Raw genomic sequence first — 18,818 nt, 5'->3', positions numbered from 1 at the left:
TCAAATCCCTTCAGGATTCGTTTTGCGTTTGCAGGTCAATGGGTCAAAGGCTGAGCTAGCACATCTCCCACGAATGTGAGCCCCAAGGCAGTGATTGCGCGCATGGATTGACACATCACCGACTGTTAAACAGTGTTTCAGTAAATGTACAGTAGAAAACCGCAGATCTAGCCTACTGGTTGTCTTCAAATGTGCCCCAGTCACCCTGCCATGGTATGGCCTGTAGATGTTAACACAATGACCACGTTGACCGAAGCTTCTGGTGTTATATAAAGGGAAACTGGCAGCCTGGGGAGTTGAAGCTGAAGTGTATTAAATTCAGTGCTATGGAGGGGTTGAGGAAATAACACTATGTTGAGTTCTGCAAGCCAACACTGCACCCGTTTCGAGGCTTTCAGCCACAGCCAAGCGTTCAAAAGGATTCATAGAAGAGGTTGGAACCCGGGGGTCATGAACACAGCTCAAGGAAAAAGCATCAGTGCTTTTTATGGCCGGGGTTGTTTATTTTGTGTCAAAGTATTAATAAGACCAAGTCCACTGTACGCCCCTGTGTACCGAACGGGATTGTCAACGAGTGAAAAGACCTTACAGTCACTAACTTCGCTCTGTGGAAGTAATGCAGTTTCAAACCGAGATCTCGCATCAAAATGGTTTGAGTCAAACTTTAGAAAATAAATAAAGTTCTAGCTGGCTATCGACGTCAGCTTGTCGCCCTCATATAGACCGTGAAACAGAGGTTAAGGTAAAACACCTCATATATGGTTTCCAGTATACTATATTATTTCTGAGTCGTGCTACTGTACGCACATTACTTTATCACATCCAATAACCTAGAAATGACGTAGTTTCAGGAAGTGAAGCATTTCATGGAACAGAGTGCTCTTTTTTTTGCGGCGTATTCTGCAATGTATACTACAGGTATTTTCAAAGTAAATGATGGAATCTTAGAATTTGTAAAACAAAAACAAGGTATACGGTAGGTTCATATGTTAAGTACTTAGAAATGGCCTGTTAGAGAACAATTTCAAGTGCAATGAAACAATATTAATCAGTATCTACGGAATATCAAGTAGATAACTAATGAATGAAGCACTCAATACTGAATGACCAATACAATAACAATTATATAACCTCTACAGGCAACATAAACTCCCAACAGCAACATTTGAAGATATGATTTATTGTTTCTCAATAAAACATATTTCAAGTCAGGATTTTTTTTATTGTAACCCCAACCCTCCCAGAAGTAATGCTGATGAGATCATCACAGACAAGTTCCAGTCTTTGAATTCTTCACTTTCATTAAAACATTAAGACAACTGGAGAATCTTGACCGATATAATTTTTGGCACTATTGAAGACAATGGCCCTCATTCATCAGCTTTATCAAAAACTCCTGTTATCCTAGTTGCTCAGGCACTCATTGTTTTAAGTAGTTTCCAGTTGATTAGGAAACGCATACAAAAAATGTGCAATTTCCAAATGTCAGTTGACCATCAAATTCCTGCATATCTAAATACAGTATTCTTTTAAATGTATTTTTATGGACAGCCAGTGGTGCACATGCCTGAAGCTGATGAGGAACACAAAGCATGGCATTTATCTGTCCAATGGCTCCACACATAGCAAACACACGGCATGACTACGAACAACAAAATGTGACAAAGTAACAGGGTTCTTTTTTCAACCACCTTATTAACACCTATTCCGGAAATAGATATTTTGGTAGAAAACAGTTTCAATAATACATAATGCCTGCTTGAGCATCACATGAGCAACGGATGAGGGCCAATTTCTTTAAAACCTTTAGAAAGAGTCTTTAGCATTAGTACTGTTCTGCCATCATTAAAACAGTCAAGGCTGACCAGCCAGTGAATGGATGGCTTCCTTGGCCTCGGCCAGTGTTGTCATTGTACTGCTCCCATATATACCCTGTCTCAATGTACTGCCTGTAAACGTTGTTGACGATGTTAGTCCTGAGTTCATTATAAAGGGCCGCCGCCTTCTCCTGATAGGGCCCCTCCACACTGCTGTAGTGGTTCAGGGCTCTGACAGCCAAATAATTTATGTTGATCCAGATGGGTCCCCTCCAATAGGGGGCGTCGTGCTCCGTGTTTCGCTTCATGTACATGGGGTCCGTCCTGGAGAGCGAGCGGAGGCCGTAGGGCGTCCACAGCTTGTCGGGGTCCCTCATGTCTCGGAGTATGTGCTCCAGCTTGGGAGAGTCGGCGTGCAGGATGTGCAGCAGAAACGGGAAGAGGCTGACGTAGCCCAGGGCGTTCACGTGCTGCAGCCTGGGCGCGCGCCGCACTGAACGCACGAGGCGGGCGGCGGCGTAGTGGTGGTGCCGTGGCTGTCCGGGCGGCACGTACACCTTCTCCTGCTGCAAGGACACGGCCTGCGTGTGGTTCCCGTAGTCGCTGAACGCCCCCAGCTGGTCCGACCAGTGGAGCTCTCCCAGCAGGCCGTTGTCACTGAGCACGTGGTGTGTCTGTTCGTAGTCGCCGTGGGGCTCCCCGAGAAGCCGCGCGATGCTAGCCATGATGCCCGAGGCCAGGGCCATCCAGCAGTGCAGGTCCACGTGCCGCTCTTCCCCGGACGGGTGGGAGGCCCTTGGGTAGTCATCCAGGCCGGAGGTCAGGGTCTTCGGGTTCAAGAAGAGGTTGGTGTCCTTGTCCCGGCCCCGCCAGCGGTAGGAATTGGGCACGGGTCCGGTCTGCGTGGTGTTGTACCATTCAAACCAGGTCTTCAGTCTTGGGAAGAGCCGCCGTAGGAACGCCAATGTGGGCAGCGATGTCGGAGCGTCAGGGTCGGAAGAATGCTGCTCGATGAGCTCCTGCAGCGCCAGGAAGAGGGTGGGCGGGTTGGCGTTCTCGTTCCGCTGCACCACAAACTCACCCGGGACCTTGCTGCGTGCCTCGTCGCCGAGGATCTGCTCGCGAGGGATCCAACCCTCCACGTTGATGAGGTCTAGCCAATGGGCGGTCGCCTCCCGCGTCACCTGAGGGTCCCATTTGCTGAGCAGCAGCTGGTGGAAGCCCTCGTCCCAGAGGAACCCCCGAGGGAAGAAAGAGCGCGAGGGAACGGCGGTGAACAGCGCGCCCTCAGGATACAAGAGCGGGTACTCGTTGTAGGCCGACTGCACCACCGACTGGCCATAGAAGTAGCCCATCCCGCCCAGCATGTTGCTGAGGGCTGCCTTGCTGAACCTGACCTGAGCCTGACTGAAGCCCTTTCGTTCCAGGCCGAAGGTCCTCTCGAACCTGGCGTCAAACTCGGCCTTCCTCCTCTCCAGCTCCTCCGTCATGGTGACCCCGACCAGCTGGTTGGGTCTACTGTGGAAGCTGGCAGATTCAAAAAGAACCTCAATCTGGAACGGGGTCTCTACGGTAACCTGGTGGACCAGGAAGTCGCTCTTCTTCCTGGGGTCGCCAGGATTCTGCTGGTGCTGCTGGTGTGGAGGCTTGTAGCTGTCAACCGCAATGTAATGCCTCTTTTCACCAGAGGGAGGGCTGTAGACAAACCTCCGAGAGAGGCTGTTCTTAACAATGTCGGTCAGCCGCTCCAAGCCTGGAGTAACAGTCTGAAGGTTGTTGTAGCTGAAAAGAGGAGAGAAAATCGGGGCACATTTATTATTGGTGTTCCCTAAAGCTGTCCTTGCAGCAAAAGCATTTACAAAAGAATCGTGGTTGGCCAAGGATTTAGTCAAACTGATTTAGTGAGTGCAAGCACTATGAAACTACTGTTAAAATACCCAATCAACACGTATTGAATCATGAATCTATTAATAAAGCACTATTTTCCACCATCATGCATCGGTTTTTATGATTCCTATAGCTACTCTGCACACAATTCTGACACAACATATGTATGCTTGATATTTCTCAGCCCCACCCAAGTCTCTTAATAATAAAAGCGTCTGCTTGATTGCTAAATTGTAACTCTAGAGTCTGTCATGTTATTTTCGATAACTACTATCATCCTTCTTCCGCCCTTCACAACCCTTCGACGTACCAAGCGTATTTGACGTTGGACAGCTCCCCAGTGACAGGCTTGCGGAAGGTGATCTTGAAGTGTCCGAGCTCCTCAGAGAAGCCGGTGATGGATCCCAGGCCTTTCTTCTCCTCCACGTGAGCTTCCAGAGAGCCCTGCGTATCTGCTGCTGCGTAAAACATGAGCGAGATGACGGGCGCTTGGCGGGATGAACTCTGGTGGTGCAGATTAAAGAACGGAAGAAGGAGAAATAAGGGAAATCAACATTTTGGAATGCAAATTCCATTACCGTTTAGGTATAGAGCAGATTTTGCAATCAGATGGGAATAACAGTGAATTCTTTATGCAGGTCATTGAGTATTAGGTGGTGGCATCTTGGATAAGGACTGCAGACAATTGGGTTCAACCCAGAAGCTTTTGTCAGGCAGTCAAACTTTGAAACCACTAGACTATCCTGCCCCCAGGTAGGATCTATCTATTTCCATATGATAATCTATCGCATGTGAATTTCAATTTAGGAAAGCAAAAAGGTAATCTGGAGATTCATCCAATGAACAAAACAATGAGCCTAGACAAACAGTTGAAGGAACCTGAATAAGAAGAGCTATAATCTCCGGTCCTCACGTGCTGTTTGGCCGTGATCCTCCAGGTCCAGTCGCCACCGTGGTCGCCGCCCCCCCGCTTGACGAACTCGGTGGTAAGGGTGAAGTCCTTATCGCGGACCTCCTGGACGCCAAAGCTGAGGCCGTCGTGCATCAGCCAGCCGTAGCCCTGCAGGCTGTCCCCCTGCTCACAGGTGTGCCTCAGGTTCACGTCCATGCTGGAGAACTGCCGCATCCACATCAGGCCTGCAGAGAGAGGCATGGTATCAGGGAAAGCAGTTTGTGGTGCGTAGGAAAATATATAGGAAGATATGTATCGAGGCCTTAGCTCCGAAATGTCCAATCCTGGCTGCTATGTTAAATGATTGGATGCCTTATCTGGCCGGAGGGGGATACGGCGGCAAAGACGAGACACCACATATCCATGCACACCTCGCCGCCGGTGTCCCTAGAGTGACGTCTGAAGTCACTTGGACGACAGGAATAGAACGCCGCGTTCAGGGTTAAGTTTGGGTTTTGGGTAAACCCAAATGTATACTGCCTGCCCTTTGGGCATCAAGATGCCTAACCCCTATCTGCTTCTCATTGATATATCTTGATTAACTGTGAAGCCAGTGTCTACTAATGAACTACTAAAGTAAATAGAAGCAGTAGTCGTAGAAATAGTAGTAGTGAGGGGTTACCTGTAACGATGGATTTAGGGCTTCTGGTTTTCATCCCAAAGTAGACCTGAGGCCTGTAGGATCCCCAGAACCTCTCTGGGGAAACCTCGGCACTGGTGCTGTTGTCATCGAGGACTCGCGGCGAAGGGTGCAGCGTGGCCACGCGTTTAGCCAGGCTGGACCGCATGTACAGGGCATAGAAAAACCAAACCAGGCTGAAAATGCAAAGGCCGATTGAGATATTGATAAACACTTTGCCAATGTCCACTTTCTTCTTCTTTTCCTTGAAGTGCAAGCCAATGGGCTTCTCGTCTTTCCGCAGAAGGGGTGCAGCTTCCCCTGCCCCCACCCTCTTCCTCTGCCGGCCCATCATGCCCTGCCGAAACAAAGGAAATGTATACAAATGAACATTGATAGAACATTTTAAGGTGATAAGAGGTGAGCTTGCGCCTTCCCAGATACTAGCATGGAGTTGCCTAGTTCGCACCATAAATATATGATTATGTTCTTATAATGTATTTGAATGGTTATGGAACGTGTACACAGTACTCAGTATATTTTATATGCTTTTGTGAAGGAATCACCTCACATTATGCACTCGGGCTTTTGTTTTGTTCATGCAATTATTACACAGGACGCAGACCAATAAACCTGCTTGCGCGAATGTATTATGTCTGTGTAATGTTTTGTGATAGCACGTCTGAGCTGACTCCTTTCGCTTGGGGAGCAAATTAAATGTGGTTTTCTGACGACAAATGGTAATAAGCTGAACTGAAACCCTGCTATTGCTCCTTTACGCGAAGCGTGCCACCGAGCTAAGGCATTTGACGTGCAGACGGGTGCCACACGGAAGCGTTACCACTACGCAAAACAAAGGGCTTTGGCTAAAGCCCACTGTATATACAATAAGTGATCTAGAAATGGATCGCAGGGTTCAACAAGAGGTATAGATTTTATTGCGCTAACTTTGTTTTTGAATAACTAATTCTCACCTGTCAAATGAATGGCTCAGCTACTCATTATCCGCTGCTAGCTTGACTATTCACTTCCTGGTCCCGCCCCCATCGCCGCTCCACCACTGACGTGTCCCAGCGTTGATCTATCACTACAAACATACCGTCTATGGTTTGATACTGAGAAAATTCACCTTTAACAGGCACATTTTCCTCACTGAATTTATTAGAATCGTAGCATAACTGACTTATAATAATACGTTACTCATTTCACTTCGACATCGTAAGAGGTTAATTCTGGTCAAATATATAAATATTAAAAGGCCTAACATAATGATTTGTCAAATTTGCATGATATTTTCCCCGCAAATAAACCGTTTAATAAAGAATAAGATGCACAAACAAGTTACATTTTTGATTTTTTTTTTTTTAATGAATGTAATATATTGTGTTCCATATCCCTTACTTTGGTCAACATGTGAAATTATACCCACAAACACTGTATAAACGTAGTCTGGAACATACATCAACAAAGTCTCCGTAGCAAGATATAAACCAGGACTTAGTTTTTATGGACACTTTTAGCAGAACTTTAACATTCCTTTTAAGACCAGGATAACCAGATACCAAACCTAAGATTAGCCATTCATTGGGGTTTCAGAATTTCCTAACACTGTGTGACAGCTCCATACGCCTGCCTAGTTAAGTGCCTATTACAATAGTCAATCACAGGTTACGGATTTCCAATTTACAAAAAGAACCAACCCCAATTGACATACTCCCCTGGCGAAGCAATGGGCCAGTTAAACATACATGCCCTGAACAGAGTATCATATGAATATTGAAACGGTACACAAAATGCTTTTTTTTGTCGAGTGCTTTTCATTATGAACAAGGGGCCTTAATATGCAGCGACAGGGACAAGGAACAGTGAAAACCCTGCAAAAGAAAAATCCCAGTACAACAACAAATAGACAAATGAAAGCATGTACTTTAGATTGAAACCATACATGTACAGCTGAATAATTAAAGACTGGGTGCTGCTGTTGCTGAGCTCTGCTACGAAGTACTATATGCTTTTCTAAGTGCTTTTCGTTCTGCAATACAATCAGAATCCAAATTATTAACAGGGACGTACAAATTCCAAGGTAGAGCACGAGAAAGACTTAAAGCACCAAATAAATGTAAAATGAAAAAAAAACGCACCCTGAAGGAACAAATGTGCCCACCTTTCACTGTCTGAAATCAAATCCTTCCGGGTTTTGTACAAAGCCTAAGGCGCAGAAAAACCTAACCTTAAGAGTTTAAGTTAACCCCCGGCAGTCATGAATACTTTTTACATTTTCTATTGAAATAAACAGATGAAGGGAACTGGGCTTCCTCGGCCTCATGTCGTCTACTCTCTCCTACGTTCCGATGCTGGTGTGAATGTGTGGAGTTGACAACAAAAAGGTACAGCAAGGTAAACTAGCAGGCCGGTGAACGGGCAGATTCAGATAACGAGATGAGTGGAGTGGAACGAAGAGTGAGGGAGTGAGGCGCCGTGCGCCTTCTCCCTTGCTCCTCCCGCTCTGCTCTTCATCAGTTCTTGACCAATCCCCCGTCTCCCTCACTGACAAAACGCTTTCGACCTCTGGTGGGTAAAAAAAGAGGAAGCATAATCAGCTAATGCAATGAGGACCGTTGGCTGTTGGCAAAGTGTCTGAGCAGTCAACTGGGTACATCTAATAAATATCAGACCGGAAAAAGGCCCACAAATGGAAAATCTATGTATGCTGCTATTTTACGGTATTTTTGATCAACTTTATAAATTAATTAATTTTGGTGCAAATGTATATACGCGGCATTTGAGTCCAATGAAATTCAACAAATGACGAGGTCATTGACACAATGTTGATGTCTGATTAGACAGGCAAGTAGAAAACTGATACTCTGTCACAGTAACTGGTGTTATGGGGTTTGCTTTCCCCTAGCGGTTGGTGAGCGCCGCTCACCTTGATGGACAGGTGTCTCTGAGATGTTTGGTGATGACAGACTCCTGGTAACACAGATCCACGAAGGTCTCCATGATGGAGTGGGCGTGGGGCACGTCCAGGCAGATCTCTGGCAGCTCGTCGTACACACGCTGGAAACCCTGAAACCCGCACACAGAGAAGAAAACCTGCATCACTACAACAGGGTTGTTAACAGAACATATTGTTTGATAGTAAATCAAGTCGTTTATCCAAAGCGACTTTAAAGTGAATACAGGTAGAATGTCTTCAGGGAGCAGGCAGGGGTAAGGGCATCTTGCTCAAGCATACCTACAGGTAGGCAGCAGACGTGAGCATTGAGCCCTGCCATCCTGCTGGCTGCCTCAACATCCTAGCCCGCTACACAATCCTTTCCCACCACAGTTTTTTTTAGAACCCGAACTGACCCGGTTCATCTGGTCCACGGTGATGAGGCCCGACTTCCAGAAGGACTGCAGGAGCTTCATCATCATATGGATGGCGGTGTCCCCTTTGGACTCCAGCACCATCACTATAGCCTGAAAGGCAATGCAAACAAGTATAAAATAAAAACGCAAGATGTTTTCATTCAAATATCCATTTTTAACAAGATTTAATGTGTAACTCATTTACAATAGTAAATTAAAAATTTATTCCATTGAATGTCATTTTGCCGTTTGACCACAAGGTGGCAGTGTTGACAATGCCAGTTTGTGGTTTACTGTTGTTCGGGTCTAGCTTGTACACACACCTCGTAGACTAGCTCGTGGTGGAAGTGGGGAACTTCCAGGTCCTTGAGGCATCGCTCTGCCTCCGACACCTCCCCAGACACCAGGTACTCCTTCAACAGCAGGATCATCTGGAGAACACACACACACACACACACACACGGTGCTTAAGACACAAAGTATGTGTAGATACAGTGTTGAGTCAAAGTAAAGTTCATAATAGTTCGTAAAATGTGCGCAATCTCTGACACGCTACAGGATAAGAGAAGGCAGCAGATTGAGGCAACCTTCAGATGACTGCCATCTTGGATTTACATATTTTTGGTGAATGCCAGTCATGCATACAAAATTATCTTGCATTTGAGGTATAATGACATACCATTTCAGTAAACTTTATTTATTCGGAGCCCGGAAAGTCATGCTATGTTGCGAATAACACATTTGCAGACCAGTAAGTAAGTTTATCGTTGATAACTTGTATATCATAAAAGATTAGTTATCCATGCTGCCTAAGATGTCATAAAACGATTTCAACAACACAATCATGGCTATGTCAGAATCATCAGTTTATCTTACAGATACTAGCCGTACTGAGCACGGAGAGCTGAAGAGCTAACTCTTCCCAACATGTTATTCACAGACACAAGGGACAGCAGAGATAACTACAGGGTTGAACTTTTACGTGAACGTTTAATGAGAGACATTTATTTTTGCACGGCCTCTTAACTCACGGTGGCTTATGCATTTAAGCTAGCGAAAGACTAGACAAGCTAAAAGAGGAAGAAGCCAGAGACGACGATAGAGATTTGAAAGAGGTCTCCTGCCTCTACTCCAAACAAACCACACTTTAAACTCCCATGGTTGTACAAAATATTGAGTCATTTTTAAAAAGGCGAGGAGTATGCTCCCAATACGTCAATATAACCCTGCCTTGCTGGTGTATTATCCACGCTAATTAGGAGTGTATATTACCTTAACTAATTAGGTATGTTGTGTTGTGTGTGCGTGTTAGTTTGATGTTGTTGGTGCACATAAATAGGGTGCTCCTCCCTTTTGTTTCGAACATCCCGGTCGATTTCTGCTGAATGAGCATGACCGCAGATCACACACTTTTACCCTGAATGCATTTGGTATCCGAGAGCCAAAAGATTCAGTGTCAATACTATCCCCTCAGTGTTCATTCCCTTAGTGTTCACGATACTTTGTGGCCCGAAACCACAGCGTTTTTAAAACACAATTTGCCACCCTTTACTCAAACCCTTCATTAGCAATCATTCTTCCAAGCCAAATGTTCCTCAACAATGTCTGATTAAAGCCAAGCGTCCATTGTGGTACTGTGCCTGGCGAGGGGCTCACCTCCTTGACGAGATGCTTGACCGGCCGCAGCCCACCGCCCACACCCCACACGTTGTCTAGCCGTACTATCTCCCGCTTCATGGACAGTAGCACGGCAGCGCGGTCCAACGCCGCCCTGGACAGACGGCATCAGCAGAAGCGTGAGTGGAAAAAAAACAAAAAACGATTCTAGCCACACACACACACACACACACACACACACACACACACACACACACACACACACACACACACACACACACACACACACACACACACACACCTGGAAAATGTGATGCTCTGTTTGGTGGTTGTATAGGGCCACTATTTGACCACCTGGTGTGGGGCTGGGTGGTAATGCCAAGCCATTTCTTAAACCTATCAACTGGTGACATTCCAAGAGGGAGTGTTCATCCAGAAGTACGATAGAGCCAACGCCAGCCGAACACCTTTGACGTACTGTATTACACTGTATAAAAGAAAGAAAATAAATGAGCAACGATGTTATCGTTTCCCTTACCTGGCGTGGACACAGTCCACCTTGCCCTTGTAGCAGTCGAGGAACGCCATAGGCAGCACGTGGTCCGCTATGGCTCGGGCCAGGAACTGTCCCAACATCTGTGGCACAAAACACACCAGTCTCATCATGTCTTTTTAATATAGACGATAGGAACTTTATTAATCAGTCGGGAAGGTTCCCTCAGGAAATTGCACTTCCAGCAACAGCAAACATCATGTTACAAATAGAGGAGGAGTTAAAAACAAGTACAAATGTGCCAAAAAAGGTGTATGTACTTGCAGGCTGTGTTTTCCTGGCCTCCCCCTCAATTAAAATAGTTTTGAGTAGATATCATTTATTCTACCAGCAAAAGATACTCAAATCTACACACACAACATTACAGTATCTTCTGATTGGTCCCACTAGTATCATGTCCACATGCCAGTAAAAATCACCCGACACCCATTTCTAGCCCATTGACAGCTGCCGTATCCATTGCCGGATTCACCGCAGATGGCGCCGTTGCCTCCCCGTATTTTCTTTCCCTGGTCCTGCTGCCTACCTTGGGGGCCTCGGGGGTGTCCAGGATGAGCTCAGGCAGCTCCTTCAGCATCTTGTCGAAGGCGCGGGCCATGTCGGCCTGGGACAGCTCCTTGCCCAACAGGTCGGACAGCAGGCGGGATGTGAGCTCCCGGTGGCTGGCCTTGCCCTCCAGGGAGAGGCACAGAGCCAGGGAGGAGAACTCGAACTTGTGAGCACCCAGGTTTAGGCCCTTCAACAAAGCCTGGGGGAAGGAGACCGAGACAACACACACACACACACACAGAGACCGAGACCGAGACAGAGAGAGACTATTAGATTGGCTCAATGGATTAACAGGGGAAATATGATTTTAACATCGGGAAAGACATTCAAATGAGTAGCTGTGATGACTGCATTGTTTTGTTAATTCTGAAAAACTGCGATATCAGGCACATGGTCTGTAGGTTGATAATTGCTGGAGTATACATCTAGAGCAATGCACCCTAACTGTGCCTGTTACCAATGTGGGTGGTTGATTGGGTTCAAATGATGTTTGGAAGAAGAGATGCACAGAAATCGAAGAGGTCAGGGGGTCACCAAAATATTCTGAACCCAAAATAGTGTCACAGACCAAAAAAAGGATTAGAACCACGATTCTAGTCAGCTATGCATATAGCCTCTAAATGGCAAAACCCTTCTCATGAAGAGTGCATGGGTGTCGCTTCACATTACCTGGACTTCCTTAGTGTCTCCGTGTTCAAAGTACTCCTTGACGATGGGGTTCACCGTCTTCTCCAGCAGCTTTTCATCCAACTCCGGCACCACCGTGGCGTACACTGTGTCACCCTGTTTAGACAGACAGAAACAAACATGCTTTACGACTCAGTTCGATTTACAATTAAGTTACATGCGCTTATCTCATCTGGTCCAAATACGTGTATATTTACATGTGCACACACTCATCATTATTTTATAAATCAAGAACATTATTTTCATTTGCAGAGGATTCATTAATTGCACACTGGGAGTCTAAAGGGATACAGAACCATATGATATAGATCATTATTAACTTGAGAGAAATTGGGAGAAATCAACTCAGGGAGGGCTCCAAACAGAAATATTTCTTCCCTGCAGAATAGAACAGATGATTGGGTGCTCTGATGCAACATGTGTGCACACCGCACAAATATGCACCACTTCATAATAAACACCAGTGTCACTCCAAGTACAAAAGAGCCCTCGCACACACCTCACTTTTCCAGTTCCCTCTATAAAAAAAACCAAGCCTCGGCTATGAGAAAATTAGCAATGACGGGCTGAACAGGACATTAATAAATGAACACACTGCTTTGCTCACTAGCAGTTGTTTATGCCTCCCCAAATGGCTGCAGTTGATGTATGAATTTGGTTATGCTGCGATTACACAACTCAACTCCTATTCCACCCTTCAAAAACCTTTGGGTGTTTGGTTTTGCGCAGGGCGTTCCCCCTGGACCACCCACTGCTGTTTACCTAAAGTGACGCTGGAACCAAGGGACTTTGGAAAGAAACTGCATGACCCAAGACTGTATGATATCAAGTGGGACGGCCTGACCAGTCGCTCTATTCCCCCGGACAACCAGAGTCCACACTGTCGATGTGTCCCCAAAAAGCCTCAACATCACCCTCGCTCTGGTTTGATTAGTGCCTCAGAAGGTCATAACACAGCGATCTGAGTGCCGAGTATACACCACTAGAATAGACCATTAAATTAGAGTTACTATGGGGGGGGGGGGGGAACGCAGAGACCAGACTCCACTGTCTGGTCTCTGCGTCCATAAATAGAGCGAACAATTGGGTTTTGTGTGAGACTCCGCTATTCAAGAACAGAGAGGGCAGCTTGGCGCGTAGTTCATCAGAACAGAGAGCGTATGCGTGTTTGTTTGTTTTCTGTGTGTGGACTGACGTCAGTTGCGACGTGAGGCCCTCTCGTCTCCACTGGGACAGGGGGGGGTCACACAACACACACACACACACACACACACACACACACACACACACACACACACACACACACACACACACACACACACACACACACACACACACACACACACACACACACACACACACACACACACACACAGCAGGGCATCCCACAGCTGTCAATAGGCGAGGCGCATGCTCCTCATAACTCTGTTGTGATTGTTTTTTGTTGTGTACGCTGGTGTGCGTATAATTGAGCTGTGAAAGGGTGTAAGGCAGTGCAGACTCAGCAGTCCAGGTCACCGTGGGTCCGGCGTGGTCACCTGCTGGACCCGGACCGGCGGTCGCCTCTCTTTATCCCCCATTGTTTGGGCGCCTCAGTTTTCAGTAAACACCACTAGAATTTGGCCGCAGATTGACCCGGTCGCGTTGAATATCACTGTCGCTGAGCTTGACGGACTAGAGGCTTTGTTTTGGTTGTATTTCTACTGTCTCTACTGAGTACGCAAATCAACATTTTAAGTTGTAGGCGTCTCCTTAGATTCAACATGTGACGCGTCTCTTTTTGATCCCCCGTGATCATTTCTTGTAAAACACGTTATGGTTTGACAGTTTGACTCCTTTGTTCAGATCGTAGGCTACGGCCCTACGCCATCGCTCGCCTCTTTCTCAGAACAGAAGCACTTTTCCCTCCACTCAACTTTCTTCATTGGGAACCCGGCGCACAGAGAGTGAGACAGACGGACAAGGAGACAGACAGCATCTACTGACCTGCGCCACTTCGTCGTAGTTGGGGTCCTTTGCGTCGGGCTCCTCCACCTCATAAACCATCCCGGCGGCCCCCCACACTCCTTTTCCACCGGCCCCACCTGGGAGACAAACAGCCGACCAGACAATAGTCTCTTACATGGACCTGCCTCAGATTTACGTTCTTTGTTCATGGGTTTAGTGAAATGTTCTACAAATGCAAGTTAACATTAGAACCAATATGATTAACAGAGGAAATGATGGCTATCGCTACATAAAGGCCAACATCAAAACGATCCTAAGCAGATCTCATTGGCCATACGTTGTTAATGAACACATTTTAACAATCTTTATATTTTTCTTTCCTAAAACAGACCTTTTTTGGGCAGGCCCCGTCCTTTGCCGGTGCGTGACTTGCGGTCGTTGGCGTTGACCTTCCCCTTGGGGCTGTCACCGCCGGGCACCAGCTCCCCCGACTCCGACAGCGAGTCGCTGGTGGAGTTGCGGGACGAAGACTTGCGCAGCCTGCGCTTGGCTTTGGCCTTCAGGCGGGCCTCATGGAGGGCCTTCTCCTGGGGCGTCCAGTTACCGTTGACCTCGCAGTCGTTCAGGTCATCGTCGTAGCCCGCCATGTCACCGTCCAGGGCAAACACGCCTAGTGATTGGATGAGAGGAAACCACAAAGGACACGCCCCCTTTAGCTCACATGGTCAACCAATGTATTTTATCCCCCACTGGAAACTGAGTAGATAAAATAATTATAAGATGACCCTCTTGGAGAGAACAGCGATGGACAGTTTATTTCAGCCCAAGTAATTTTCTTTAATTGGCTGCATTTATGGTAGGAAGCTAACAGCATCATCATCAACTAAACCTCAAGAACAACAAGACACAACACGAAATACACACACTGAGCAACAGCTAGTAAACCTCTTCTCCTATTCAGGTATGTTGTTTTTGAAAGGAGATATGGTTTTAACCTTATGAACCACTCAAAAGAAACTGTTGAGTGGGTCATTCATAGTTTAAATGGATGACTACCGGCTAGTAATGGAGGCACCAAACAATATTCTCCCAAAACTCTGTTCTTGGATGAGATGGTACAAAACATGTTGGCGGTACAGATCGCTAGTATTGCATTAACCACTATCTGCAGCCCCGCATTTCACAAGGCACTTGGAGGCCAGTCTCATCTAATAATCTCTCAGCCGAAACAAAATACCTTAAAACGGTTGCCATGTGTACAAACAGGAACTCATTTAGACAAGCCATACTTTTTTTCCATCTTAACCAACAATCAGGTACTTAAGAAAGGTTGCTGAAGACACCCAAAGACACGCAGCCTTCACATAGAGGGTAGCAACCACATCAGAGCCCGTTGGCATGCCACAGATGGCCCCGTGCGTGGGAGAGCAGCACAAAACTTGCTGACTGCAGGGATCTTTTTCTATTCTCTTCAGCCGTTTTCGTGTGCTCTTCGTCCGTACCAGCGGAGGAAGCCGATGCTCTGCCTGATATGGCTGCCGTGGGCACTCACTCGAGTCACATGACCGTACTGTACCGTAGGCGGTGGAGGGGGCACCAAGGACAAAATACTGGCGAGTCGTGTAATGAATACTCAGTGTATCCATACTCCGCTGTGTCTGCCAAGCTCGACAGTTGCTGCCTTCAAACACAAGCAATGGTCGAGGCCTATTCAGTTATTCTCTTTGGTTACTTCCATACAACAAGTATTATGCAACACCCCGTGGACTGTTGCATGATTGTGGTAGGGTCTAAAAAGGAAAAATCCTACTACGGCCACAGTTTGCATGACCGCAGTTCTCTGTAAGGGATACAAACAGGCAGGCGAAGGAAAGGCAAGTTGGTGCGGTGTGGGCTTACAGCCCAGATTTAACCTGTTGTAGCACTGGGACAACCAGTCACCAGCCGCTCTGCTGTAAACAAGTGAGCACGTGTCCCATGGCCTCCTCTCGGGCGCTACTCCCTCTCCCTCACGCAGGCTATATGCCACGACCCCGCCGGAGCAGTAAGTTAGGGACTGGCCAATGGCCGCGCTCCAAGCTTAGATGCAGGCCAGCGAAAGGAGAAAAAAAATAAAAAGAAAGTCAAGGCTGAGGGCGAAGGCAAGAGATTGAGAAACTATAGGAAAACAAGACAGAGCATAGCGAGTTAAAAAAGGCATAGTGTAAGTCAAGAGCCATATGTTGCTCGATGTATGACACATGGCTGCTAGACTTGTGGAGCTGGTTTCCTAGATTAAAGGCTTTCCTTAGATGTTTAGGTTGTATCCCTCATGACCACCTATATTTACACAAGTTGATTTATTAGTAGTAGTGTGTAGTCTTTAGGCCCAGAATAGAGGAACATGGCTTATTTTGTCTGAGGAGTGCTCCGTTCGCATTCTTAGGAAATTGACCTACTTTTTACCACTGTACATAGTATTACACACACACACACACACACACACACACACACACACACACACACACACACACACACACACACACACACACACACACACACACACACACACACACACACACACCCCTGGCGGTGTAAATTTCATGCCCTGCCAATTGAGCAATATAGAAGCACATGGAAGGGAATACAAACTGTACTGATCTCTGGTAGCCATAGGGCAGAGATAGGTGTGGTGCCAACTGTTCAACAGTCATTATGAACCAGATACCTGATAGCTTTTATAAATGATAAAAAATAGAGTTTGGGATTCACCTTGTTAACTTTGGAATAAATGTGCTTTTGGTGAACTGCGAAAAATTTTAGGCTGAATAACTGAACAACAAACAGTAAACAGAGTAACCCTGCGGTGCAGTAAAGATACAGCAGTGTCTGGCCTTAGTCAAAAACACTCCACCAACGAGCCACTTCCACAATGTACTAAAACACAGAGTACAGGCGCACATGACGACTGGTCTGCACATTCTGATCCCAAACATGAAGACGGACACCAAGCACGCTGTGTGTGTGTGTTGCGCTGTGTGTTTGTAAGCAGTGGGGCTGCTGGGCCGACAGCAGAGCAACAAGCAGACTAGAGCATTCTGTTTAGTCAGCAGGCCATGAGGAAACCAGGGCCGACATTTATGGCATTAAGGCCACTCCATAAAGCTTTCCTCTTGATGTTTATCTAAGGAGTTTCAAAGACGCTCTTAATGCCTAGGCCCAGCAGATTCTGATATTCCAGGAAGAAGACAAACAAGTTAACTTTTTTTTTTTTTAACAAAAAAACATACATAGGATACATAGTGATTAAGAGTGTTCGCTTTAGAAATACTGAATAAGGTAACATAGTTTTGCTGGCCAATAGACAAACTTTTTGTATGTGCCAATAGAGAGACAGGTTGAATATATCCGTAACCATGAATTCATCCTGACCTTATTGAGCTTTATGCGAACAGGCGAATGGAGTGTATGAGTACATGCTGTACAGAGTGAATGCAAAGGTGAGGATGTATGATTTGGAGCAAAATGAAATAAAACAAAAATGTATATATTTGAAAACATGTGTATTGTCTAATCTTTCATTTGGTTGCTTACTGTATTCAAAGCAAAGACACATTACGTAACTTGCAAAAACACAACAACATTACAATTTGGCGCATTCCTATTGGTCCAAAAGGTAAAGAGTAGTGCATGCTTACGTCACCATTGTACTCAATGGAAACAGTCTGCAGAAATATGGCTAAGAGCAGATACGAATGCTCCACCACGACATGCAAACCAAGCGAACATATATATGGCATGCCTTTATTTAAACACTCGCCCAAATTATAAAAAGAGGAACAAAAACCGTAATCATTCCGTGCACCACATTAAAAATGGTACAAATACAAATCACACATCGGAGCGGAAGTGACTGCTGTTTTCGACCAATCAAATACAGTCCGCGTATTAATCTTGTCGTATAGCTTTGCACCATTTTAAAAGACTATCAAAATACCGCACGCACAAATATACTAGCATAAAATAGTATCCAAGTGGAGGAAGCAAACGGCATGGTCCAGATTTGCAGCTGACGACGCAGAGGGCTGCGGGGGGCTTCGGAGCACATGGAGCATGGCTGGTATCGGAGCCCATCCCTTTCTTGGACAATGGACTGCAGAACGCAACCGTCTTCACACAACCCCATTTCAATGTGTCCTTCGACGCATTTGCATGCGATCATCATCGAGACGATCAATAAGCACTGGGTTATTAGTAATGATAACTCACCCTCGTGTTGCTGAGCGGTGGACCAAGTCTCCACTTCGGTCGCCATGGCGCTCTGTAAAGGCTTGTTTGTTTATTTTTTATTGCACGTTCTGTCAAATAGCTGCGATCCGGACGGGTTTAGCGAATGAAAAATTCAACAAACAATACCTAAAATGGTATCTTCAATTAATATTTGGACAAAACGCGTGCTAAATATAAGCCCTACTCGACGTCGTATTGTTGTTCTTTTGCTCACGCAATGATACAATGAGAATATAATGTAACACTAGAAAAAATCTATACAAAATAGCATTCAAATTAAGACTACAACACTCCAGTCGCAGTGTTCGAAATATTCGGTCAAAACAACCAGCTTGAAAGAAAATGGCTAATCGAAGCACATTTCAACGAGCAGCCTGCAAGATAAACAAAGTCTGTTTTTAACTTTGGAAGTAGCCTGAGTCGAGGCGGAGTCATGTGGACACAGCGCTGGCTGGGATTGGTTAATACAGGGGGCAGGTGCCGTCCACGGTAACCAATCACAGAGCAGCAATCCATAGCATGCAGAAGATTAAAAACAACTATGGCAATAACAGATATACGATGTTG

General features: G+C 46.0%; 2 protein-coding genes across 2 annotated transcripts; both read right to left on the bottom strand.

Annotated features, from left to right (window-relative positions):
- Positions 1–1,215: 1,215 nt before the first annotated feature.
- On the bottom strand, positions 1,216–6,316 carry mogs (mannosyl-oligosaccharide glucosidase). Its single transcript, XM_079730584.1, has 5 exons — positions 6,250–6,316; positions 5,279–5,633; positions 4,618–4,841; positions 4,015–4,208; positions 1,216–3,599 (listed from the first exon to the last, which is right to left on the bottom strand). The coding sequence occupies exons 2-5, from the start codon at positions 5,628–5,630 to the stop codon at positions 1,826–1,828; spliced, it is 2,544 nt and encodes an 847-aa protein (XP_079586710.1). The 5' UTR covers positions 5,631–5,633; positions 6,250–6,316; the 3' UTR covers positions 1,216–1,825.
- A 333-nt stretch (positions 6,317–6,649) lies between these two features.
- pdcd4a (programmed cell death 4a) lies at positions 6,650–18,640 on the bottom strand. The gene is made up of 11 exons (XM_079731060.1): positions 18,231–18,640; positions 14,374–14,652; positions 14,022–14,119; positions 12,018–12,131; positions 11,326–11,547; positions 10,785–10,882; positions 10,286–10,400; positions 8,953–9,060; positions 8,630–8,740; positions 8,205–8,344; positions 6,650–7,843 (listed from the first exon to the last, which is right to left on the bottom strand). Exons 1-11 carry the CDS (start codon positions 18,274–18,276, stop codon positions 7,792–7,794), a joined length of 1,383 nt encoding a protein of 460 aa, XP_079587186.1. The 5' UTR covers positions 18,277–18,640; the 3' UTR covers positions 6,650–7,791.
- Between the last annotated feature and the right edge of the window lie 178 nt (positions 18,641–18,818).

This window comes from Pollachius pollachius (genome assembly GCF_949987615.1).
Source record: "Pollachius pollachius genome assembly, chromosome: 2".
Lineage (NCBI taxonomy): Eukaryota > Metazoa > Chordata > Actinopteri > Gadiformes > Gadidae > Pollachius > Pollachius pollachius.
This window is presented reverse-complemented; position numbering and strand designations above follow the sequence as displayed.

Bases quoted from the DNA above. Each gene is read 5' to 3' on its own strand.
- pdcd4a (XM_079731060.1), bottom strand. From the start codon at position 18,276: ATGGCGACCGAAGTGGAGACTTGGTCCACCGCTCAGCAACACGAGG. The intron at 14,653-18,230 runs GTGAGTTATCAT...TCCAATCACTAG, and splicing joins CACCGCTCAGCAACACGAGG to GCGTGTTTGCCCTGGACGGT. The intron at 8,345-8,629 runs GTCAGTTCGGGT...TGCGGGTTTCAG, and splicing joins CCGTGGACCAGATGAACCGG to GGTTTCCAGCGTGTGTACGA.
- mogs (XM_079730584.1), bottom strand. From the start codon at position 5,630: ATGATGGGCCGGCAGAGGAAGAGGGTGGGGGCAGGGGAAGCTGCACCC. The intron at 4,842-5,278 runs GTAACCCCTCAC...CTCTCTCTGCAG, and splicing joins CCCTAAATCCATCGTTACAG to GCCTGATGTGGATGCGGCAG. The intron at 3,600-4,014 runs GTACGTCGAAGG...TCCTCTTTTCAG, and splicing joins TCCAACGTCAAATACGCTTG to CTACAACAACCTTCAGACTG.